Source organism: Prionailurus viverrinus, chromosome A2 (genome assembly GCF_022837055.1).
Source record: "Prionailurus viverrinus isolate Anna chromosome A2, UM_Priviv_1.0, whole genome shotgun sequence".
Taxonomy (NCBI): domain Eukaryota; kingdom Metazoa; phylum Chordata; class Mammalia; order Carnivora; family Felidae; genus Prionailurus; species Prionailurus viverrinus.
Window position 1 is genome coordinate 119902518 of NC_062562.1, and position 25893 is coordinate 119928410.

The 25893-nt window shown below is 35.4% G+C and overlaps 1 protein-coding gene across 2 annotated transcripts in view; it reads left to right on the top strand.

Moving 5' to 3' along the window:
• Positions 1-25893, top strand: part of TAX1BP1 (Tax1 binding protein 1) — a 90170-nt gene that overhangs the window by 35036 nt on the left and 29241 nt on the right. For both annotated transcript variants that reach the window (XM_047831405.1, XM_047831412.1), the window contains exons 6-14: positions 5937-6085; positions 6179-6269; positions 10312-10497; positions 14703-14927; positions 15462-15608; positions 17172-17286; positions 18526-18629; positions 21466-21591; positions 25259-25330. In XM_047831405.1, coding sequence (XP_047687361.1) covers positions 5937-6085; positions 6179-6269; positions 10312-10497; positions 14703-14927; positions 15462-15608; positions 17172-17286; positions 18526-18629; positions 21466-21591; positions 25259-25330 — 1215 coding nt within the window. The remainder of the gene's footprint in view (positions 1-5936; positions 6086-6178; positions 6270-10311; positions 10498-14702; positions 14928-15461; positions 15609-17171; positions 17287-18525; positions 18630-21465; positions 21592-25258; positions 25331-25893) is intronic.

Here is a 25893-nt window from a genome sequence, read left to right on the forward strand (position 1 = left end):
GACTAAAGATTTGAGCTTATCTGATTGATCTTTTTTTAAAAACGGCTTTATTGAAATGTGATTTATAACTGGCATACCATAAAGTCCAACACTTTACAATAGACAGTTCAGTGGTTTTTATTACATGTAGAATTATGCAGTCATTTCCATAACCTAATTTTAGCACACTTTCATCACCCCAGAAGAAACCTGTTACCTGTAGGTGGTCATTCTCTATTCCTTTCCCCTCAGTCCCAGGCAACCACTAAACTAAATTTCTTTCTCTGTGGATTTGTGTATTTTGGGCATTGCATACAAATGGAATCATGTGTGGCCTTTTGTGACTGGTTTCTTTCACTTAGCATAATGTTTTCAAGGCCCATCCATAGTATAATAATTATCAGTACTTTATTTCATTTTATTGTCAAGTAATATTCCATTGTATTGATTAGTCTTTTTTTACCCTAACCTTACATTTTTTAGACTTACATAAAAATGAGCAGTTTCGGGATGCCTGGGTGGCTCAAGTCAGTTAAGCAGCCGACTTTGGCTGAGGTCATGATCTGGTGGTTCACAAGTTCACGCCCTGTGTCGGGCTCTGTGCTGAAAGCTCAGAGCCTGGAGTCTGCCTCAGAGTCTCTCTTTCTTTCTCGGCCCCTCCCCTGCTTACGCATGTATGTGCTCTTTTTCTCACAAATAAATGAAAAAACATTTTAAAAAATTAAAAAAATGAATAGTTTGTAGGTATATTCATTATGTATTTGAAAATTAGAGGATTAAAAACTGAGGCTCAGGAAACCAAATGATAATAACGAGTCTTGTTTTTCAAATAGGACTAAAACAAACCAGGGCTTTAAGTTTTGTAGTTTTCTTTTGGAGCCTAAACTATGAATTGAGGTTTTTTAATAAGATACATTTTTTTTTTTTTAATGTTTATTTTTGAAAGAGAGAGAGGAAGACACAGAATCTGAAACAGGCTCTAGGCCCTGAGCTGTCAGCACAGAGCCATGCGGGGCTCGAACCCATGAACTGTGAGATCATGACCTGAGCTGAAGTCGAACACTTAATTGACTGAGTCACCCAGGCACCCCACCATAAAATATATTCTTAACTTGAATGTTGATAATATAAGATGTACTTCAGTGTAATTTTTGGTATGATTTTTTAAATAATTGTGAATAGTAACCCCTTACCACATGGTTGATTTGCAAATATTTTCTCCCATTTTGGAAGTCACTTCTTATTTATTTAAAAAAAAATTTTTTTTAATGTTTATTTATTTTTGAGACAGCATGAACGGGGGAGGGTCAGAGAGAGAGGGAGACACAGAATCTGAAACAGGCTCCAGGCTCTGAGCTGTCAGCACAGAGCCCGACGCTGGGCTCGAACTCGCAGACCGCGAGATCACTACCTGAGCCGGAGTTGGACGCTCAACCGACTGAGCCACCCAGGCGCCCTGGGAGTCGCTTTCATTTTGATAATTTGATTTGTTGTGCAGAAGCCTTTTAGTTTGCTGTAGTCCACTTCTTCATTTTTCACTTTTGGTGTCAAATTCAGAAAATTCTAAGACCAGTGTCAAGGAGCTTCTTTCTCGGAGTTTCATGGTTTCAGGTCTTAAGTCTGTGAGTTGATTTGTTGTATGTGGTGTAAGGTAGTAGTTCAGTTTCATTCTTTGGCATGTAGCTGTCCACTTTTCCCAACACCATTTAGAGAAGAGATTGTTTTTTCCCCGTTGTATATTCTTGGCTCCTTTTCCGTGAATTAATTGACCATATATGCATTGGTTTATTTCTCTTTTCTTTATTCTGTTCCGTTGATCTGTGTGTAAATATGTTACATATCCATGTGTAACAAGCATTATAATGGAATACACAGAAATCATTCAGTTTCATTAAAAGACAGTGTAAGTAAAATTATACTGTCCTATTTTTTTTTCATATTCCCTTATTAATAAATACACATGAAATCTAATTTAAAAATTATTTGTCTGTGGATGGGGAGCCCGGTTGGCTCAGTCAGTTGAGTGTCTGACTTCGGCTTAGGTTATGATCTTGTGTTTGTGGGTTTAAGCCCTGCATTGGGCTCTGTGCTGACAGCCCAGAACCTGGGGCCTGCTTCAGATTCTGTGTGTCCCTCTCTCTCTGCCGCTCCCCTGCTCATGCTCTGTCCCTCTTTGTCTCTCAAAAAATAAAATAAAATGTTAAAAAAATTAAAAATTACTTGTCTGTGGAATGTATACGTGTTCAGGAAATAACTTAAACAATAAATTTATTTGTAGGCTAGCTTCCCTTTTAGCTCTGACCAAAAAATTTAATCCTTTGAATCTGGTATTATAAAGGTAGAATATAAGTGTATTTGCTCTTAGCAGATTTTCGACAGAAGTAGTCTTCTTGGAAAAGAAGAATAATTATTCTTGATGCAGATTTTTTTAAGTGAATTTGTTGTTGCTCCTCAAATAAAGTATAAGTTTTTCTCAAGATAAATTTGTTACCGAAGAGATTATATGAATTTTTAACTTTTAAAGATATTTTAATTCAGAGGTCTAAAATAAACTGAAGGGCGCCTAGGTGGCTCAGTCGGTTGGGCATTGACTCTTGATTTTGGCTCAGGTCATGATCCCAGGGTCATGGGATTGAGCCCTCTGTTGGGCTCTGAGCTCAGCATGGAGCCTGCTTAAGATTCTCTCTCTCCTCTGCCCTTCTCCCCTGCTAGCACTCTCTCTAAAACAAAAATAAAAAATAAACTGAAATAAACATGCTAAAATAACTTATTTCAGATTAGTTTACAAAAACAACCCAACTGTAACCTGAACAGGTTGTATTTATGGGGGCAGTGTTAATGAAAGAGGAATTGCCTAATTATTATTTATTTTGTCTTTTATCCTGTCATTTTAATGCCGTGAAGATGTTATTGAACATTGTTAATTATATCTTTGGTATGTTTCTAGAAACCAGAGAAGATGCACTTATATTCTATGTAGATAACTGTATATAGCTCAGTGTTTTAGTTGATTTCAGGAAGCAGAGTGTTTGAGAAAAGCCAGATTAAGTCAGATGAGTAAGGTTCATTTTAAAATCTAACAATTTCCATAAAAAACAAAATCCTTTAAAATGTTTATTTTTGAGAGAGCATAAGTGGGGGAAGTGCGGGAGAGAGAAAGAGAAAAGAGAATCCAAAGCAGGCTGCCTGCTGTCCTTGCAGAGCCTGATGTGGGGCTCAAACTCATGAACCTTGAGATCAACATCTGAGCTGAAGTCAGATGCTTAACCAACTGAGCCACCCAAGGGCCCCAATAACATAATCCATTTGCCAATAATTTGCTGTTTAGAGCTTTCAGGTACTAATTTATTAAATTTTACCACTGTATACATTTGAATCCAGAATACTTTTTCGAAATGGTTGTCCATGATAATATTTATTTATTTTGAGGGGGGGAAGAGAGGCAGAGAGGGAGCGAGAATCCCAAGCAGGCCCCAAGCTCAGTCTGGAGCCCTATGTTGGACTCGATCCCATGATGGTGAGATCATGACCCAAGCCAAAATTAAGAGTTGGTTGCTCAACCCACTGAGCTACCCAGGCACCCCAGTTGTCCTAATATTATATCTGTTTTTTTTCAGATTGTATTCATTTGAAATCAGAATTTGGTGTTTTTTTAAACATGAGAATAAGTATGTTCTGTTACTTTAGATTTTTTCAGTGTGTGCTTAGCCACCCAAGTGGCTGGCTTACTTATTTATTTATTTTTATCTGGTTCATATTTGAGAGTTGACTTGAAGGAATTGCTAATAGTGGCTCGTGGTAGCAGGGATTCTTTAATCTCAGAGGAGGGGATGAAGTCGGCTACATGAATTTGAAATGTCCAAATCCCTTAATCTCCTTTTGTCTCCATTGTTGTAATTGTTCTTCTCTTGGTACACAGTGTAGCAGACTTAATCTGTTTAAGTTTTACTTTAATATTAGAATTATGTTTTGGGGCATGATTTGCAAATATTGACTGAATATTTATCTTAAATTTCAAGTGCTTTTCAAAGATTGTGTTCTAAATTCTTTTTTAAAAAGTTGGTTTTTGAAAGAAGCAGGAGTTTTAGTTTGTGTGTACTACTACAGACTTTAATGTCATTTTCATGCTAAGAAGGACCTAGCCATATTGAGATGCTATATGCTTCACTCAGACATGGGAACTAGAGGCCTGAAAAAGAATCTCAAGCATTTTCATGCCATTAGAAAATCGGTATGGATGCTGAGAAGCTATTAGGTGCTTTAATGGGTACTGGAGAAAGATGTTAAGACTCTTCAAGTTACATTAGAATTAATTTGTGACTCACTGTAGAGTTAACTTAGCTCATAGGTAAAGCAGTTAGTTAATATTTTGCATTTAGTTGCTTATGAATCTTCTGATTCTTGGCCCATACATTTTTTAGAATGCTGTTTACCTGATACAGAACTTCATTAGTTACAGATTCAGAAACTAGTTTTTGCTTCTAGGCAATCTAATCTTTGTTTTAGGAAGAAATACCTAGATTAAATCTGTAAGCTATTTACTGTGCAAAAAGAGCATTTGGTAAAACCAGCAATACAAAATTTAAAAAAAGAAAACAAAACACAGCTATTAGAAACCTCTCTGGCTATCTTTATAAATGAGCAAGACAAATAAATGAAAAATGTGTCAGATTTTGCGAGAATCCTTGGATATTGACAGCAGTTTACAGCAGAGGGAATCAATATTATTTGCTTTCTGTGGTCATTGGAATCAGACAAGCATTTAGTTTTTTTGTATGACAGTCTTTAGTTAATGTTGCAGATTCAGTAAACAAACATTTGCTTTGAGCAAAAATAAAACCAAGGGAGTGTATGTGACCATTATTGTGATGAGCTTTTTAATGAAGATGCAACATAGCAATTTTCATATTCTTAAGTAATCTCTACACCCAGTATGGGGCTGGAGCAATTTTTATATTATAGTGATATATTTAAAGTGGTATTTCCCTTATAAGTAAGAAATTTGGCTGACTTTATGAAAAAGTTGTTTGTAAATACTGTATAACATTTGTTACATTTAAATTGTAAGACTGGTGCTTTCCTTTAGCTTCTGCTGTTGCCTAGATGGGTGGTACTTTTATTTGTGGAAAGTTTTAAAAGTATTTTTTAACAAAACCAGTTTGTTTTAATTTATCAGTTCTTTGAGGTATAGTTTTCCATAACAGTACTTTCATATGCACTGATACATTTGATTCTCATGATTTTATAAAGTGAGGGAGAAGAGGCTTTATTATCTTCATTTTACAGACATAAATTGGGCTTAGCGAGGAGCTTGACCAAGTTCTTATAAGTTAAATGTCTTGATGTGTTAAAATTTTTTTTAACTTTTAAATTATTTGTCCAAAGTGGAATATGCTATTTTAAATAGAAGTAATTTTTTTTTTTTTTTAACTGCATTTACTACTTTTGTATTTCAGTTTCTTTGAGTATTTGTTCAGGCCTCTGAGCCACAGTGGCAGGATCATTAGGAACCTTGCTTTGGACATGTATCTTAACTTAGTGCTTTGGTATGATTATCAGTGGCACTTAGCGATCTGTGCTGTAATAAGTTGTTAACCTTGGTAGTATCATTTGAAACCTGATTTGTCACTGGAGTAGCATTGAAAAACAGGATGTCAAAAATGAAAGTGACCAGTTTAAAATGTTTTCTCTCATTTTTTGTTGCCTGCCCTCTGGTGGAGAAGTTTGTGAAATCAACAATTGGTTGAGAAGTCTGGAAAGGAAATTAATAATTGTTTCATTTGGTATATATAAAGTTGAATGTATATTTCAGTTTCAGGTTTAGTTTTTAATCTAGTTTATAAACTTTAGAGGGGACAAATGTGGGATTAACAATTTAAGAATACATAGATTTCTTAAAGATTTGCAAATTTGTCATAGAAATTACGTTTCCCAAAATACTCCTTGTTGTTTCTAAGGGTCTTGTTGAAGCAGCACAAAGTTTAAGAACGGAAAATGAAGAGTTTAAGAAGAGATACAATGATGCTACGTCCAAAGCTCTCCAGCTTGAGGAAGATATTGTGTCAGTGACACATAAAGCGATCGAAAAAGAAACTGAATTAGACAGGTATTTCTGATGGTTTTAAAAAAATAACTTTATGTTCCAAAAATGTTTTAAAGAAGGTTTTTTTGGGTCTGTATTAATGTTACTTTAATTCAGTTTAAAGGATAAACTCAGGAAGACACAGTGTGAAAGAGAACAACTGGAATGTCAATTGAAGACCGAAAAGGATGAGAAGGAACTTTATAAGGTAGTTTATTCTTTCCATTTCTATTCGTTATCTCTTGCTGTGTAACAAATGATCCCAAAACTTAGTGGTTAGGGATTTGGGAGCAGCTTAGCTACGTGGTTCTGGCTCAGGGTCTCCTGGTCAGTTGCAGTTAGGATGTTGGTAAGGGCTGCAGTCAGCTTAAAGGCTTGATTGGAACCAGAGGATCTGTCAGGGTGGCTCATGCAAATGACTTTTGGCAGGATGTCCTTCAGTTTCTTGTTGTGTGGCCTCCTCAGTGGCTGCTTGAATGTTTTCACAACATGGCAGTCCGTTTCCCTTGGAGTGAGCTATCCAAGAGAGAGCAAGGAGGAGGTCCCAGTGCACTTTGTGACCTAGCCAGCGAAGTTGTATGCTGGTGCTTCTACTTTGTCTTATTCATTAAAGACAAGTCACTTGGTACAGTCAACACTTAAGGAGAAGGGAATTGAGTTCCACTTCTTGCAGAGAGGAAGTATCAAAGGATTTGGGGACCTTTTAAGACTACCCCATGGTGTATAGTCCCTAAAAGTTTTCAGGGAATTTGCTGGTATTTTAGTTGCTTAGCAGGTAATACATGATAAGTCAAAGAGATTTAATACTATAACAAGATACTTATTTATTAGAATTTATAAAACCTAATTGTTTTCCCTTTTAAGAACATATAAATCTTAGAACATTAATTTATTTCTGTGATGATCATTATGTTTCAGAGTTTGACTTTTAGAATAATCTTCAGAGAATGTCATTTTAAAAAATAATCTTTCTGGGGTGCCTGAGTGGCTCAGTTAAGTGTCCGACTTCCACTCAGTCATGATCGTGTGGTCTGTGAGTTTGAGCCCCACATCAGGCTCTGTGATGACAGCTTGGAGCCTGAAACCTGTTTTGGATTCTGTGTCTCCCTCTCTCTGCCCCTCCCCCGCTCATGATCTGTCAGTCTCCATCTCAAAAATAAATAAACGTTAAAAAATAATTTAAGAAATCTGACAGATCATTACCTTTTGAAATTGTTCTTCATTTTAAAATGATTCTGAAATAGAATGGTTAGCCTAAATATCAATAATGTTGTGGATATAAATTGAGACATGTTTATCTTAAGTGTTCTTATCTTAGCAGTTTTTTTTTTAATGTTTGTTTATTTTTGAGAGAGAGACAGAATGCGACTGGGTTAGGGGGAGAGAGAGAGGGAGACACAGAAGAACAAGCAGACTCCAGGCTCTGAGCTGTCAGCCCAGAGCCCGATGGAGGGCTTGAACTCACGAGCCTCGAGATCATGACCTTAGCTGAAGTCAGATGGTCAACCAACTGAGCCACCCAGGTGCTCAGTAGTTCTTGAAGGCAGTTCCAGATGAGGAATTTCAAGAACTTTTTGAGTTAAGTCAGTATTATTTGGAGAGATTCAGTCTCTTGATTAGATTAGAAAAGGGCTCGCTTATGTATTATGGTATATATTTGATTAGAGAAAAACCTACACCTGTGCGTATATATATTTAGTATTTGAGACCTACAATTTGCACGTAGAAACTGGAATATGATTTGTATTGCCAGTGGTTTTTTCCTTTTTATTTGTGGTGGTGGTGGTTTGTTGTTGGGTTTTTTTTTGTTTCGTTTTGTTTTGTTTTTTTAGGAAGATAAAAATAAAAAAAAATATTGAATCCACCATGCAACTTAGAGCAGAGAGCATGGATGGGGACGTTTTACATGCCATGGATTATACTCATTTTATTTCTTGAATAGCTTATCCCCAGAGCGTGTGTGTGTGCATGTGTGTCACTCTCAAAACAGGAAGAAAAGTAGTGATGATTCACTTGTAGGTGGTTTTATGATTTGACCCTTTATAAGAATATATATCTCAAAGTAATGTTTGATTTTTGAACAAGATTTTGTGAAAAAGGGAAATAATACAGATACCTAGAGAAATTGATGTAGTTGGGTTACTGTTGACGTAGTGTTTTTGCAAACACTGTCCAAAAATGCAGCTTAAACTTTTAAAGTTATAAAGCATTTTTTAACAAAGTGAAAATCTGGCATCTCATAATTTTTTACTCAATGTTACTGTGAATTTCACTGAGAGGATTTCAGGTTTTTTGCCAGGAAAAGACCTGAGCATTATTTCTCTGGATAAAGTGCTTTCCGTGTCGTTTTCTTGTTAGCACAGTGGGAGATAATAAGAGAAATACAATGTCTATGTCTTCAGTCACTTCAATTCAGTAATAAAATGAATTCTGAAGGCAGACTAGTTAGTATTGGGAAGGGTTTGGGAAGATCCTAAGTAAACCAGTGATGGTGGAGAGGTGTAGTGAATGATAATAACAAGGACAAGTTATTGGAAAGAGAAAAGACCTATCCTTAAAATGGTCATTTTTCACACTGCCTTTCTTTTCTTTCTGTTATTAGAATAGGACTTGTGGTGTTTGTAGGGGATTGGTAAGCACATTTTAGGGCAAATCCAAAATTTATTTTTCTTTACAGCTCTAAATTGTTTCTCCCTTAGGTCTTGTGCTTTTTTTCACTTTCTGTGTCTGTTTTACACCTGAATGACAAGTCCTTTGCTAAAAGACTTCGTATCTGGAAGGGAGAGAAAGAAAGAGGTGTCTTGGGGATTTATTCTTTTACAGTGTGATAATATCTCCAGTTTTCTGTAAGCATTATCAGTAGGGATCAAAGTGACATTGAACTCTTCATTTGAATACACTCTGCCCCAACCTCCCAGCATTCCAAACAGTATTTCATTTGTGTGTTTCCCCAAAACTGGAAGTAAAACTCTTCCTTAGAGACTTTTGTTTTGTGGTTTTTCTTTTTTATGGAAAGGAGTCTCCATTTAGTGTGATAAGACATCGTGTTCTACTTTTAACCTCAGAAACATGCTTTCCTTTCCATATTGTTTATAAAAATAACCAGAGAGATTACTTTTGTCTCTCTCCTCAGCCCCCATTAGATCATATGAGCCATCCCTGTCCTATCAGAATTTAGAGGAATTGATAGAACACTTGAGCTGGTAATTACGAAAATTAGATAGTGTTTCTAAAGTGATGCTGCAAAGGTCTTGGCTGGTGACACCTTCAGAGAATCTGGAATTCTTTGCTATTTTTATTATTATTATTTTTAACATTTATTTACTTTGAGAGAGAGCAGTGGGGAGGGGCAGAGAGAGACAGAACATCCCAAGCAGGCTCTGTGCTGTCAGCACAGAACCCGATGTGGAGCTTGGTCCCATGAACTGTGAGTGAGATCATGACCTGAGCCAAAACCAAGAGTTGGACACTCAACTGACTGAGCCACCCAGAGACTCCTGGAGTTTTTTTCCATCCTTGTGAGCAGGAATTAGTGTTTCATTAGTCACACATTTAGAGTCAAGTGTGAAAAGTATGTCAATTCATTTCTCTCTGGCACTCTTAACCAAAGCAAGATACTCTTTATAGTGAAAACTAGGTATCTATACTCTTTATAATTTCAGTTATGGAATTTGACTTGTGCATCTGTTAATGGGCAAACTGCTGCCAGAGTTCCTGGGAAAATTAATATAGTTGAGTTAATGAATCAAATATATTTTTAGGCACACAGGAAGTAAATGACAGTACTTCTCACCAGCCAGAAATTGAATTGCTTAAGATGTTGTTCTTGAATGTACCCCTTTAGTTTTCCAGAATCTCGCCATACCTTTGTATCTGACTATATAACAATAATTTGTTCCCCCAACAGCAACCAAATTGATTTGTATTTTTAAAGAGAACTTAAAAATCTTAAAAAAAAAAAAAAAAACAAAACATTAATCGAAGGAGAAAACTTCAGAGATGAGGTAATATTGTTAGACCTTAGATATAATCTCTATGGAAAATTTACAACAACAAAAAAGCTTAGAAAGGTTATGTTCTGTTCCCACATATTAGCTAGTTATTTGGTACAACTTGGGTCTCCTGACTCCTGGTCTAGTAGGTCTTCCCATCACTTGATCATAATTGGGCTAAACAGTGGTATTTTGAAATTTGAGTAATTTAGGTTATGGAGTTAGGATATTCTTGACATTTTCAAGCACTGTTAACAGGTACATTTGAAGAATACCGAAATAGAAAATACCAAGCTTGTGTCAGAGGTCCAGACTCTAAAGAATTTAGATGGGAATAAAGAAAGCATGATTACTCATTTTAAAGAAGAGATTGGCAGGCTGCAGTTCTGTTTGGCTGAAAAGGAAAATCTGCAAAGGACATTCTTGCTTACAACTTCAAGTAAGGTAAGTATTTTTGTGATACATGTTTGAAGATTGTAAAACCTGTGTCTATTAAATGTATGCAATATTCTTTGTTTTTTATTTTTAATCTTCCCTTTTCCCAACCTTTTCTTTTGAAAAAGTTCAGTTTTACAGAGAAGTTGGAAGAACAGAACAACGAAAACATGTATCCTCAAATATTTTGCCATCTTTATCTCCCCATTTGTATGACCTTTTTTTCCTCTGAGTCATTTGAAGTCAGTTGCAGGCATTATGATATCACACCCTAGATATTTTAGCATGTCTTCCCTATCTACAGTTGTGGTTCATTATTCTGTATAACCATAAAACCATGATCATACCTAAGAAATTTAACGTTGATAATATTCATAATACAGTTTTAGTATAATCAAATTATCCCAAGTATATATTTTTTATAAAGGGTTTAAGTTTATTTAAAACTTGTAACAGAGACACAGAGAGCATGAGTAGGGGAGAGGCAGAGAGAGGAGGACAGGGAGAGGGGAGAGAGAGAATCCCAAGCAGGTTCTGCACTGTCAGCACAGAACCTGACATAGGGCTAGAACTCAGGAAACCACGAGATCATGATCTGAGCCAAAACTGAGAGTCAGATGCTTAACTGACTGAGCCACCCAGGGGCCACCACCACTCTTCCCCCCCCCCCGCCCCCGCCACTATATATTTATATATAACCTTTACAATTTCTTGACCTGGTGGTAAAGATCCACACATTCATTTGATTATTGTTGTGTTTTTGCTCTAATCTAGAATAGGGTCCCTATACACCTTTTATGATACTGATATTTTTGAAGAATTCAGGCTTGTCTGAGAAGATGGTTTGTAATCTAGATTTATTTATTGTTTCCTCAAAGCTAGATTTAGGTCATACATTTTTGGCAAGAAAAAGCCTAAATAGATGATGTCTTGTACATTATTTTGCATCAATACCAAATGTCACATAATGTTGATGTAACATTAATCATTTGTTTAAAGTTGTGTCTGCCTGAATTCATTATATGGGTGCTTTCCCCCTCTTTGTGATTATTGAGTAATATGTAGGGTAATACTTTGAGATTATGGTAACATCCTGTAATGCCAATAGCTTTTCACCCAGTATTTTTGATCCCTTAATGATCCTCACCTGCATCAGTTATTATTAAATTAATGATTACAAAATGGTCACTTAAAAATTTTTCTTTTACACTTATTAGTAGGTATTCTTTCTTAGTTTTTTTTTTTTTTTTAATGTTTATTTTTGAGAGAGAGAGTAAGCAGAGCTGGGGAGGGGCAGAGAGAAAGGGACACGCAGAATTGGAAGCAGGCTCCAAGCCCCATGCTGTCAGCACAGAGCTCGACATGGGCCTCGAACTCAACAGACCATGAGATCATGACCTGAGCTGAAGTCGGATGCCTAACTGACAGAGCCACCCAGGCGCCCCTATTCTTTAAATCTTTTGATTGAGTCTTGTGTTTGGAATATGTTAAATAGTTGCATCATTGAAAAGTGAAAATAATTACAAAAATATTTACTGTCTCTTCCCTAAAAAAACCTTTTTTTTTTTTTACATATACACATATGTAAAGATTTCCCATTAGTTTTTAGTTTATCCTTCTCTTTTTGCAAAAATAAGCATGTGCATACATACACACTCTTAAAAATAGGTGCCATGCTATATACATACTTTTTTGCACCTTTGTCATTTAAAATATGTAGTTTAATGGTTTTCAGTGTATTCACAGAGTTATACAACTAATACTGCAGTAAATTTAGGAATATTTTTATTACCCCCCAAAGAAACTGTACCCATTAGCAGTTACTCCATATTCTCATTTGCTTCTCCCCCTCCCCCCAGTCCTAATTAATCATTGATTTACTTTTTTTTTTTTTTTTTGGATATATAAAGAGCTTTATATTTATTTCTCATGAACCATGAGAACATGACCTGAGCCGAAGTTGGCCGCTTAACCGAATGAGCCACCCAGGCACCCCTAAAATTTACATTTTATAAAAAATTAGAATATTTATAACAGTGTTCCAAAACCTCTTAAAAATTTTTTTTATGGAAAATCTGGACATCTTGTATGAGTACGCATATAGATCTTTCTCATTCACTATAACAGCTGTATAGTATCCCTCGTTTAATAGCTGCGTATGTAATTGTTTTTTAGTTGTGTACAGTCCTTAGCTTTTATAAGCATGCCGCTTATGCAAACATCATCCTTGTACAAATATCTAGGCACGTGTATATATCAAAAAAATTAGTTATTTTCAAATTGCTTTTCAAAAAAATTAATACCCCAGCATTTGTATTTACTAGTGTTTGTGATGGTAGCACAGACTTCCATCGTGTGAAGGATATATAATAGAATTTATATTAAATTCTCATATTAGATATTCTCAGTTTTAAATTTTCATTATTTTAATATTGTACTGAATCCCTGTAAAGCTAAATTTAATGTCCATGCCTTTTATTAATTTTCTTGGAAACTCATAAAAATAAAATTGCTAGATCAAAACCTGTGTGCTTTTTCAAGGTGTTGATGAATGTTATAAAAATCTGGTGAAAAACTTTACACCAGCTACATGTACATAAGCCTAATCGTTCATGAATTTGCTAATTTCCCTAAAGTCATCTGAATATTGGAGTATTCCTGTTTTTTAATCTTTGTTAATTGAAAGAAATTGATGTTTGTTTTAACTTCTTTATTTGATTGTTGATGAGTGGAGTATTTTTTTTTTGTATGCATAATGGCCATTTCTGTCTTTTAAAAAAAATTTCACGGTAGGGGTGCCTGGATGGCTTAGTTAGGTGTCTGACTTCAGCTCAGGTCGTTGTCTTCATGGTCATGTGTTCGAGCCCTGCGTCGGGCCCTGTGCTCCCAGCTCAGAGCCTGGAGCCTGCTTCCCATTCTGTGTCTCCCTCTCTCTCTGCCCCTCTCCTGCTCATGCTCTGTCTCTCAAAAATAAACAATTTAAAAAAATTTCATGGTTATGCCTTTCTCCAGTTTTTTGGGTTTTTTTGTGGTTAAGTTTTTTGATTTGAAAAAATGCTGATTAGAAAATAATTTTATATTCCAAACATTTTCTTCTACTAGTTTTATTGTTGCTCTTTTGCTGATGATATTTACATAGTTAGATCTGTTAATGTTGTATCTACAAATATTGTCTTCACCTCGGTGTACATAATCCTTTATATTTCCTTCTAAGGAGCAAACAGTTTTTAAAAAATGTTTATTTATTTTGAGAGAGAGAGAGAGTGCGCGCATGTGAGTGTGGTAGGGGCAGAGTGAGAGGGAGACAGAGGATCTGAGGTGGGCTCTGTGCTGACAGCAGAGACCTGATGCAGGGCTGGAACTCACGGAACTGTGAGATCATGACCTGAACCGAAGTTGAATGGTTAACGAACTGAACCACCCATGCGCCCCAGAAGCTAACAATTTAAAAACCAAGAATGGATTGCACTTTTTCTCAGTTCATATTATTTGTAGTGCAAAGATAAAAAATAGGAAACTAGATGTGTTGGGCTCATAATATTAAAGGAAATAATTTTACTATGGCAATTTAAACTTTTTTTCTCTTTTTTTTCTTAACAGTAATTTTAACTTTTTAAGATACTTTTAGGTTAGGTAAGAGGGGCTGATTACTTTATCTTCCCATTGTCTCAACTTTGATATTTGTGTATCAAATGTTTTATTTTTAGAACTAAGTTTTAAATCTGCCCTGTGGTTTCATAACGATATGGTATATGAATATTATATCGGATATGTTTTCGGGTAGTTAATAGGAAACTTAACCAAAATTTTTGTAATTACAGAGAAGTTTTTGAAATTATTTTTATTGGTAATCATAAAAAGTGTGAGTCAGTAAGTAGTTCTAGCTGTTAGAGATTTTGGGGGACAGGAACTTTCATTCAAATTTCTTTTTAACCAGGGATTTAAATATTGGGCATGTTGCTTGACTTATCAACTTAAGTTTACATGTGTTTAATGTGGTAGAGATACTGAGTGCATTGGATTATTATCCGGGGATTCTAACACAAAGTCCTATCATAAGTTTTTTTTAATAGACTTCTGTATTTTAAGTCATGAGTAGAAAACCAGTGTTTAATTTAAAACTTTGATCTGTTGAAATATGAGTAAAACTTGTTTCTGCTACTGTTTTTACTTTAATGGTTTCGTTGCTAACGTATTTATCTGCTTTTCTTCAGGAAGATACTTTTCTTTTAAAGGAGCAACTTCGTAAAGCAGAGGAACAGGTTCAGGCGACTCGGCAGGAAATTGTCTTTCTGGCTAAAGAACTTAGTGATGCTGTAAATGTGAGAGATAAAACAATGGCAGATCTGCATACTGCACGCTTGGAAAATGAGAAAGTAAAAAAGCAATTAGCTGATGCAGTGGCAGAACTTAAACTAAATGCTGTGAAAAAAGACCAGGTAAAGTGGGCTAATTTTGAATTTTCATTTTGTGATCAAAAGCTCACTAGAACTTACAAAATAGATTGGGTTATGTCAGAATAAGGTCAGATTCCTGATCACAGAAATTTAAATTTCCATTCATTTTGTTTAGTCATTGTAACTTCTTGGGTTGAAATTAATGTAAACCTTAAGAAAAACTTAAGTAGGCAAATGCTTAATGGTTAGTAAGAACTGCTCTGTTATTAAACTTTCTTATGTCAGGTATATATTGCTTTGTTTGGAATTTTTTATTTATTAGCTTCATAAAGTGGTATTATGGTTATTTAACAGGGTAATACTTATTCCTCAGGAGGGGGATTGTTCTTCTTTAGTTTTTTAATGAACCTTAGTCCTAAGAATATAAAGCTAGATTTATTAGGAGCTAATGTGGCTCTGTTGCCCAAACTCCAAAACAAATAAAAACTAGAAGCCAGAAAGAAAAAAGTGAAAAGGAAGTTGGGATTTACTATTACATGTGAGATAGGAGATTTTTATCTTTTATTTTTCTCATAGGAAAAGTCTGATACACTAGAACACGAACTGAGAAGAGAAGTTGAAGATTTGAAACTTCGTCTTCAAATGGCAGCAGATCATTATAAAGAAAAATTCAAGGAATGCCAGAGGCTCCAAAAACAAATAAACAAACTTTCAGACCAATCAGTAAGGACAATTGAATTCTTACCGAATAGTTCCTTTATCATTATTTTTGTTTACAAATCAAATTTATAGTAGTCTAAAGTTTTATTTATTTAACTAATCTCTACACCCCACACGGGGCTCAAACTCAACAACCTCAACGTCAAGAGTTGTGTACTCTTCTGACTGACCCAGCCTGGCACCCCCAAATTTATAATACTCTAAATATCCTTTTGGATATAATACTCTAAATATATAATACTCTAAATATATAATACTCTAAATATATAATACTATTATATTATAATAGTATTATTATTATAATATTATATTCTTATAATTATATTATAATTATTATTATATTATAATAATAAATATATAATACTCTAAATACTCAAATTTATAATACTCTAAATATAACCTTTTGGATATAATTTATCTCTGCATGAATTGAAGTGATTGGCCTAATGTTTGTAATGATATATGTTGGTTTAAATTTGAAATTTTTATGTGCTGGAAACCCAAGAAAGGAAGCAAGGGCAGCAGCAGGGGAAACCAGGGAGAGAAGGCCCTCTTTTTTGACCGTTTCCCTCTAAGTTCTTGTTAAATGTCTTCACTTAAAAACTCTGTACATATTGAATCCCTCCTGTGACTGATGCCTGTCCTCAGTGGGGTTCACTGTTGGTTATCCTCAGAGTCAAAGATGGTTTCTCGTTGTCATTATTGGGTTCTTCCATCCTACTCATAGCCACTAGATTAGGAAGAGTCAATGTAGCTAATTATTTTGTATTCCATCTGAGAGGGTAAGCAGATTTAATGAAAACAAAGAAATTGTTTCTGTTTTGGTGTGTGATTTATTTATTTGAGAGGGCATGCTGCATGTGCCATTGGTGGGGATGGAGGAGAGAGAGAGACTATCTCAAGCAGGTGCCACGCTTCGTGCAGAGCCTGCTGTGGGGCTCAATCCCATGACCTTGGGATCGTGACCCAAGGCTAATTTAAGAGTTGGATGCTTAACTGAGCCATCCAGGTGCCCCTTGGTGTGTGTTTTAATGTGGGTCCTTAAATTGCACTTAAATATAAGGTTTGCTATGGAATGGAATGCTGGAAGTAAAGAAACACATTTAAAACCTGCGGTTGAAAATGATACCAAGTTCTCTCTGCAAACAAAATTTGCTATAAAGACTTTCATTTGTATACTGTATTGATACAGATGATATTTACACAGAAATGCATGTGGTAAGCTAGGAATGCTTTTGTGAAAAAATATACTTTAAGTATGACCCACATGTACGGGTTTTGGTTGAGGCCTGTAAGTATATTATGACTTTGTAGTAGATGACTTATGAGATTTCTGTGATTGGCTTGCTTTGGTAGTAGTTTGATCATTTGGCAAGGAAAACCAAAATAAAGTTTTTGTCTGTTGTAACTTTTAGGTCAGTTAGTAAAGTGATGGGTGTTACCTTTAGTCTTTGCTGGTCTTTAAGACACAATAGCAGCTTTGTAGACTTCTCAGAATTTCTTTATGTGACAATTACTGAAGGAAGGAAATATAACTCATATAACAGTTTGTTACATTTTGAATAGGCCAATAGCACCAGTGTCTTAAAGAAAATCGGAAATCAGCAAAAAGTGAATGATGCTTCAATAAACACAGACCCAGCTACTACTGCCTCTAATGTAGATGTAAAGCCTTCTACAGGTAAAACTCTTTTAGCCATTTTGTGTAGTGTCCTGCCTTGATGAGTATTGATACTTATTTATACTGCCTTATTCCAAGTCTGTGAGTCTTAGGGAGCTTCTGAAAATTCTTATGAGAGGATTAAGGCAAAGATAAAGTAAGGGGCTTAATAGTAAGAAAGTCTTACATGTGAAATACATAAAATGAGTGTAAACTAGTATTTATCTTCATGAGAATATTCATAAGTATTAAATGAGCTGGAGTTTGTAAGCTTAAATGGTTATAGCAGTTAGGCTATAGGATAGAAGCCAATAATTGAATTTTTAATTAATATTCCACTTAATCTGTGGAATCTCGAGGCATTTATGGTAATTCAGTTGTATAGTTCTGTTGCAGGGGGTGGGGTGGGGATTAATCTCCTGTTCTATTTATGTTTCTCTCTTTTTTTTTTTCTTTTATTTAATTTTTTTGACCCGGGTACTATGTGGTTAGTATACCTATTGGTGGGCAAGTTAAATTTTTATTAGTTTATTAACTTCTAGAATAGATTAGGAAGATCTGGTGAATGTATGAACATGACAATTTGAATTAAGTCTAGGTTTTCACTTGTCCTAATTTCTTTTTTTCACTTTATGTTAAAGATTGACAATAATGGAAGTCAGCACTCAAGTATATAAAAATACATTTCCTAATGTAGTGTTTGGGGTAATTGCTGTTTTAGACTTTTTAAATGTATTGTAAATTTCCCATGCTATTAAATATTTAATCAGGTTCAGCCACTATATAACAGGATCCTGACATCCATTTATTTACACTTTTTGTAGTATGTAGAGTGGTGTTGTGTAAGTTACTTAATGCTCACTGAATAGTAATGAAGGACTAGAAAAATAATTTAAAGTGTTTTCTCAGAGTATGGCTTTCTGTTTTTCCTGTGTATTCAGTTACATGAAGAGAACAAGCATGCCATTTAAGAACTATTTTTAGCTGATTAAAAAAATCACTTTTCATTACTGAATGTGATCTTGTTTCTGGCCAGACTGACATTTTAAAAAATCTCATGTAGAGTTTATACTATCTTTATTTAGTGTATGATTAGATGTTTTTAAATAGATATTTCCCTCCTTCATTGTTCCATTTATTGTATCTCACAGTATACTGACCTTTAAGTTATTTTGAACAGGAAGATAATATGGGGGCAAAATAATTTTTAATATTATTTTCTGTCTTGATAATTGATAATATTATTTTCTTGTCTAATAGCTGAGACAGATTCTGACATTGTAACAAAGGGACAAGTCTGTGAAATGACCAAAGAAATTGCTGACAAAACAGAAAAATACAATAAATGTAAACAGCTCTTGCAGGTAAGCTGGCTCTCTTGTGTGAGATTTATCAGATATAATGGCTTAGCTTACCTATATTTATATTTATATTTATATTTATTTATAAATCTTGGGGTTTCTTTTTCGTATCCATATACTGGTATTGAGTTTCACTTTTGAGATGATGAGAGGGGTTGTTCTGTGTACCTGCACACATAGGCCTGTATGTAAAATTATCCTAACATCCTTAGTGTCCTTTCTTGATAATGGGCAAGTGATTAATTGAGGCTGGATAGAACTTGATAAAGGGAAGTGCTCTTTTTATATTCCCTGTATTAATAGCAAAGAATTTTACCACATCTTAAATTGACCAGAATTATAAAGTGGGAAAAGAGAATGTTAACCAAATGAGCTATTGCTTTTATGGTGTTACTTATTGTGACTATTTTAAAACTGTATTCTTCATACATTTCAGTTTTACAACTGTCTTGGTAGCATTCACTCCCGGAGTATTTCAAGGACAGAGGGAAAATGCTTCTCATTTATACCTGATTTGGAGAAGGGAGACAAAGGCGTTTTGTGTTTGTGATTTTTTAATTTTTTGTGAGTGTGTGTATTTTTCTGTGCATGTAGAGAGGAAAGAGATATTTAGAACTATAGAATAATGTTCATACATTAGTTCAGTGTTACTGTAGTAATTAAAATATTTTGTTACTGCCTTCTAAATAGTACTTAATCTTTTAAACTTTGAAAGTTTTTGTTCCTTTCTTCTGTAGACGGATCAATGAGAATAGTTTTACCCTTGAGTTAAAGTAGTTGTTTATGAGGGACTAAACTTTTTTCATCAAGTCTGAAACAATTCAGGATGCCTGTTTTTTAAAATACTATCATACAGTATTACTGAAAGGATGATAGAATGTTCCTAAGCCAAAACTTCCTCAAGGTACATATTTTTTCCAAGTTGTGTTGAGGTGCAGTAAACTGCATATATTTGTTGAAATCCAATGAACTGCTTATATTCGTTTAAAAAAATGTTTTTTAATGTTTATTTTTGAGAGAGACAGAGCTCAAGTGGGGGAGGGGCAGAGAGAGAGAGGGAAACACAGAGTCCCAAGCAGGCCCCAGGCTCTGAGCTGTTAGCACAGAGCCCGTTGCGGGCCCAAACCCACAAACCCTGAGATCATGACCTGAGCTGAAGTTGGTCACTTAATCAACTGAGCCACCCAGGCGCCTTGAGCTGTATAAAATCTGCAGTTTGATCAGTTTTGCCATACATACAGTTGTGAAAATATTACAGTGCCAAGATAACATTTCTATTACTTGCCAAAGTTTTTATGTACCCATTTGGTATACGTGCTGCTGAAATGAGCAGTTCTATTTGGAACTCATTCCTCCCTCTATTGCCATCCCCAGGAAACTGTTGGCTTGCTTTCTGCCACTGTAGCCTACCTTTTATACAGTTTGTATAAATGCGGTCATATGGTATATACTCTTTTTTTTTTTCCTGTCCTCTTTCAGCATAATTATTTTGAAATTTATCCATGTTGTTGCTTTTATTGGTAGTTCATTTTCCTTTTTATTGGGAGAGTTCCGATCTTTGCTGTTTTAAACATTGAGTTCATTTTATTACTGAATTGTAAGCTTTATTGTGGGTAGAAGTCTTTTGAAACATGTTTGGGAAATATTTTCTCCCAGTCTGTAACTTGCCTTTTCATTTCCTTAACGGTGTTTTTAGAAAAACTTTTGATTAAGTACAGATTTATCAATTTGCTCTTTAATGTTTTGTGCTTTTTATGTTCTTTTTTTTTTTAAGTTTATTTATTTTGAGAGATAGCAAGCGGGGAAGGGGCAGAAAGAGGCAGACAGAATCCCAAGTAGACTCTGTGCTGTCAGTGCAGGGCCTGATGGGGCTTGAACTCAAGAGCCGTGAGATCATGACCTGAACGGAAATCAAGAGTCAGATGCTCAACTGACTGAGCCACCCACGCACCCCTCTGCTTTTTATGTTCTAAGAAACACACACCTATAATCCAACTTGTAAAGATTTTTTCTTCCATAAGTTTTATAGTCCTGGGTTTCACTAAATTTAGGCCTGTTAACAATTTTAAGTTTATTTTTGTGTGTGGTGTGAGGTATGGTAATGGATAGTAAGTTGATCTAGGATTAATTGCTAAAAAGTTGCTTAGAGCATATTTTTAAACTTTTACCTTGAATATAAGACATTCAAAATGAAATTGCCAATTTACCCTTTTGTCATGGTTTGTAACTCCTTTCTTTTAATATTCTTGGTTGTAGAGAAGAGCATTGTATAAGAAGTCAACCTAGATAATATCTTGGTTAGGAAATCCCAGAGTTTTGTTTGTCTACATCTGGAAGCAGCGTCATTATAATCATACGATTCTTTTTTCTTTTTTCTTACCTCTCTTTGCAAAAGTTGTATATGCTTATTGTGAAATCTTAGGCATTATAGAAATAAAGAGTAAAAATGGTAAAAGGTACCATCATGATCCTGATTCCAGGTGATGAGAGCTATTCATATTTTGTTTATATTTTTCTACACAACATGATATAGAGTCATATAAGATTGTGCTAACTTTTAAAACAAAAATAAGATTATACTGTATATTTTGTTTTTGCAACTTGCTATTTTAAATTAATATATCTTGTTCCTTGTTAATGTGTAGATCTACTTTGTTCTGTTAAATATATACTATTTCATTGTATGGACTTAAAATGATTTTTCCCATTGTCTACTGACATTATTACAGTTTTTCTATTGTTAGTGTTAAAATGAAACAGTACATATCTAAATATGTTCATAAAGGCAATGGCTTTATCTGTGTTTTTAAAAGTCTTTGGTAATTCTAATTTCATTTAGGATGAGAAAACAAAATGCAATAAATATGCCGATGAACTTGCAAAAATGGAACTGAAATGGAAAGAACAAGTGGAGATTGCTGAAAATATAAAACTAGCACTAGCTGAAGTAGAGGACAATTACAAAGTAAGTCAGTATTTGTATAACGTGAGGCAGGTGCACCTGGTACTTTTGCAGATGTGTTAGCTATAATTTTTATCAATCTGATGTGCAGTTTTAACATAGATAATTGGGATAGTATTTTTGTGTATAAGTAAAAATGTACTACATGTTTAGTGGAGTATAGTTAATTATGAACTGAAAAAATGAATACCCATACATATTACCATTGTGGCTTTAATTCTGTTCATTTTGATGGCTAATTAAAATGATATCTTTTAATTTTGCTTCATTTCTAAGATGAAAAGTGATCATTTCATTATCATATTTGTTCATTAATAAGTTTTTTAATGTTTGTTTATTTTTGAGAGAGACACAGAGTGCAAGTGGGGGAAGGGCAGAGAAAGAGGGGGAGACACAGAATCCAAAGCAGGCTTCAGGGTCTGAGCTGTCAGCACAGAGCCCGACGTGGGTTTCTAACCCACAGACTGCAAGATCATGACCTGAGCCGATGCTTAACTGACTGAGTCACCCAGGCACCCCCCTATTTATTCATTTAGAAACAAACATGAGTGTATGTAAAATTATTTTAGGGCCTCAGGGCTCCTGGGTGGCTCAGTTTGTTGAGTGTCTGACTCTTGGTTTCAGCTTAGGTCATGATCTCATTGTGGATTCGAGCCCTGCATTGGGCTCCACGCTGACGGCGTGAGGCCTGCATGGGATTCTCATTCTGTCTCTGTCTCCCTCTCAATCTCTCTCAAATATATTGAAAAAAATAATTTTAGGGCCTTGACATTTTTGTGGGGATATAATAATATGATTAGTAATTTTAAAATTTATATGAGTGTTATTAAATGAATCACCAAAATGTGTTACCTGTGATCCTAAAAAGTACTGCAGTGATGTAATCTTTTTTTAATTATGTCATTAGGAGGCCACATGTTTATTATTATTTTTCTTAAGTTTATTTTGAGAGAGAGCGAGCATGTGCACAGAAGAGGGCAGAGGGAGAGGAGAGAGAGAATTCCAAACAGGCTCCGAACTGTCAGTGCAGAGCCTGACCTGGGGCTTGATCACATGAACTGAGAGATCACGACCTGAGCCGAAATCAAGAGTCAGATGTTTGACTGAGTCACCCAGGCACCCCAGTGATACAATCTTAATTAAAATTGTTTTTGCCAGTGTGATAATAGGCAACAAACAAGCTTAAATAGTAAATTATATTTGTAAGAGTGTTAGAGAAAAAAAATAGGCTGTTTAGCTAATTAATAAGTAGGAAGATATTTTTATTCTAAGGAATAAAGTATAATCTTACATATTTTGGTATCTATATGTACATGTAATTTGCATATTTTGTGTGACTAAAGATCAGGAAGTTTTGAATGATTTAACTTTGCTATAGTGTAGCTAATTCTACTTACAATTTTTAAATGTTCTTAAAGACACCAAAGATTAGGTTTCTCCCTGGGGGCTGGAGAGGGTGCACATTATATACTAAGGTAATTTTACTGGTGGTCTTTTCTTCGATCTTGATCTGTTGTCAGAATGAAATTTTCAGACTTTTAATCAATGAGATTATTGTTTCTGGAATCTCTGTGGATATTGTTTTCAATGACTGGCAACTTTCCTTATTATAAAGTGTGAATACTGAATTTATGTGAACTTTATCTTTGCATATTGACTAGAAAAAAACTCATTTAGTAAAATTAACGCCTACTATATGAGAGAGCACTGTGTTAGCTTTTATCTGGGTGATCACACAGGTATGGCACAATGCTATCTATGCTTAAGGAGTTTACAGTCTACTAGAGATTGCTAGTGGTATCATGGTGATACTCACAACTCCTTGATATTCGTGACCCAGCTAATCATCTGTCAGATTCATGGGAATATAATGTTTTTAGTTCATTAATGATCAAAGTGAGCATCAAAATTAATGTTCTAGATTATGCTGCTGGTAAAGGTGCTTGGCTTTTTGTTTGATGCCCTTTGACTTCTTTTGTACTGTTGAGATAGTACTCACTAAACAGATACTCGTTGGACAAAGCAAAATGGGATGAAGTTCTACGTGAATGATAAGTCTAAGAAGTACCTTAGAGCTGTTTTCAGGGGAATATTTAGGAGTTAAACATGGAGAAAACAGACCCTTGAAAGAGAAAACTGGAGGGGGGGAGAAGCAGGGCTCGGGAAAGAAAGAAGCGGGCGGCATTCTAAGCAGATAGAAAAGATTAATATACAGGTTTGGGGGTGAAAGTGCAGAGCATAGTCTGGAGATTATGAGCAATCTTGAGTAATAAGACTTCAATGTCTGTAATGGAGTAGATTGGACTTGATAGATTGAAGCCACGTTTTAGGGGGCCTAAAATGGAATTTTAGTGCTATTTGTTGTTAAGAATTTTCTAGGAGTAAAGAAAGGGACCCAACTATAGTGGGTCTTTGTGAAGTAATTTGGTAACACTGAGGGGATTTATAGGTGGAAAGAGTTTTTGAAGGTGAGAAAATCAGATAGAAATATTCTTAGAGAATTACTTGATAAAGGCCACCCCTTTGGGGACCGTCCTTGATCACTTACTCTTGAATAGGACATGAGTCTGTCAAGGAAATCTTTGAAAGGCATCCTCAGGGAAAAATTATTTGAAGGATAGTTTTGTGTTTGTACCCATAATGCTTATAATGCAAATGGGCGGTGGTTAAATGAATGAATGACTTAGACTGACGATGTTGGGAAGAGGAGTAGGAAGTGTAACATAGCTTCCTAGCTTCAGTCACACTGGGCTCTGAGATTGGTAATATCTGTTAGCAAAAGTTAGAAAAGTAGGTTTGGGACCCTTTGCCCTCAAAATGCAGAAAGACAATAATGAAAACATGTCATCCGTCAATTGAAAAGACAGATTTGAGGGTGCCTACGGTAGTTCAGTCAGTTAAGTGTCCGACTCTTGATTTTTTGCTCAGGTCATGATCTCACAGCCCACATCGGACTCTGTGCTGACAGTGCAGAGTCTGCTTTGGATTCTCTCTCCTTCCCTCTCTGCTTCCCCACCACCACTTGAATGTGACCGTCCTTCTCTCTCCTGCTCTCCTCCCCACCCACCCCCTCCTGCCCCAAAATAAGTCAATAAACTTAAAAAGAGAGGCACCTGGGTCGCTCAGTCAGTTAAACATCCAGCTTCGGCTCAGTCATGATCTTGTGGTTCACCATTTTGGGCCCTGTGTTGGGCTCTGTGTTGACAGCTCAGATTCTGTGTCTCCCCCTCTGTTTGCCCCTCCCCTGCTTGCTCTCTCTCTCTCTCTCTCTCTCTCTCTGTCTCTCTCTCTCTCTCTCTCAAAAGTAAATAAACACTTAAAAAAGAAAAGTACTGTATCTATAAAAAAGATTTGGAACTTGGGGGAAGAAAGAGGTGTGCCACATTAGTTAATAGTTGTGATTTTTCCCATGGGGATCATAGTTGAAGGCATAGAAAAAAGGAAGTTTTCAGGGGGAATATAGAGAGAAGAAGCCAAAGAAGAAACTTCGAGAACACTCAAATTTAAACAAATTTTGGGGGGGGATAATATCCAGAGATGTCAAAGAATAAGACCCAAGGAAATACATGGGTTATGGTAATAGTAAGTATTTTGATAGAATGGTATAAACTAGCTCTTGATGTGTAGGGAGAGAGTGGATAATGAAAAAAATGATGATTTCTTTTTTCAGCTTCAGTTGGCAGAGAAAGACAAAGAAATAAATGGACTGACGACACATTTGGAAAAACTCTCCGGGGAGAAGGTATCGAACGGTGTACTTTAACATCTTTCATGAGACAGTGAATGATACTACAGCTTTATGAAGACACACATTTTATAATCACGTGAGGGTGGCTAAAAAAAAAGTTAAATTAAGGGCACCTGGGTGGCTCAGTGGGTTGATCGTTCGACTCTTGATTTTGGCTGGGTCATGATGCTAGGGTCATGGGCTCGAGCCCTGCTGAGCTCCTCGCTGAGCATGGAGCATGCTTAGGATCCTCTCTGTCCCTCTGCCCCTCTCCTCTGCTTCTGCATGCGTGCGCGCTCGCGCTCTTTCTCTGTCAAAAAAAGAAAAAAATTAAAGTTAGGATAAAGAAAAGACTGAAGCAGATCTTAGTATGCTTAGGTGCAGAATCTTTTTAGTTAAATAATATTTTTAAAATATTTTACTTTATGAGGAAAAGGCTGAAGTGTTTAAGTTTAGCTTGCTCTTTGTTACATATATTGTATTTAATAATAGAGAAATTTTAGGATGTTTAAATTTAGAAAGAGTAAAAAATTTAAAAGTTATACATGATACTGTCTTTATCTGGTTTTCTTTTGTGA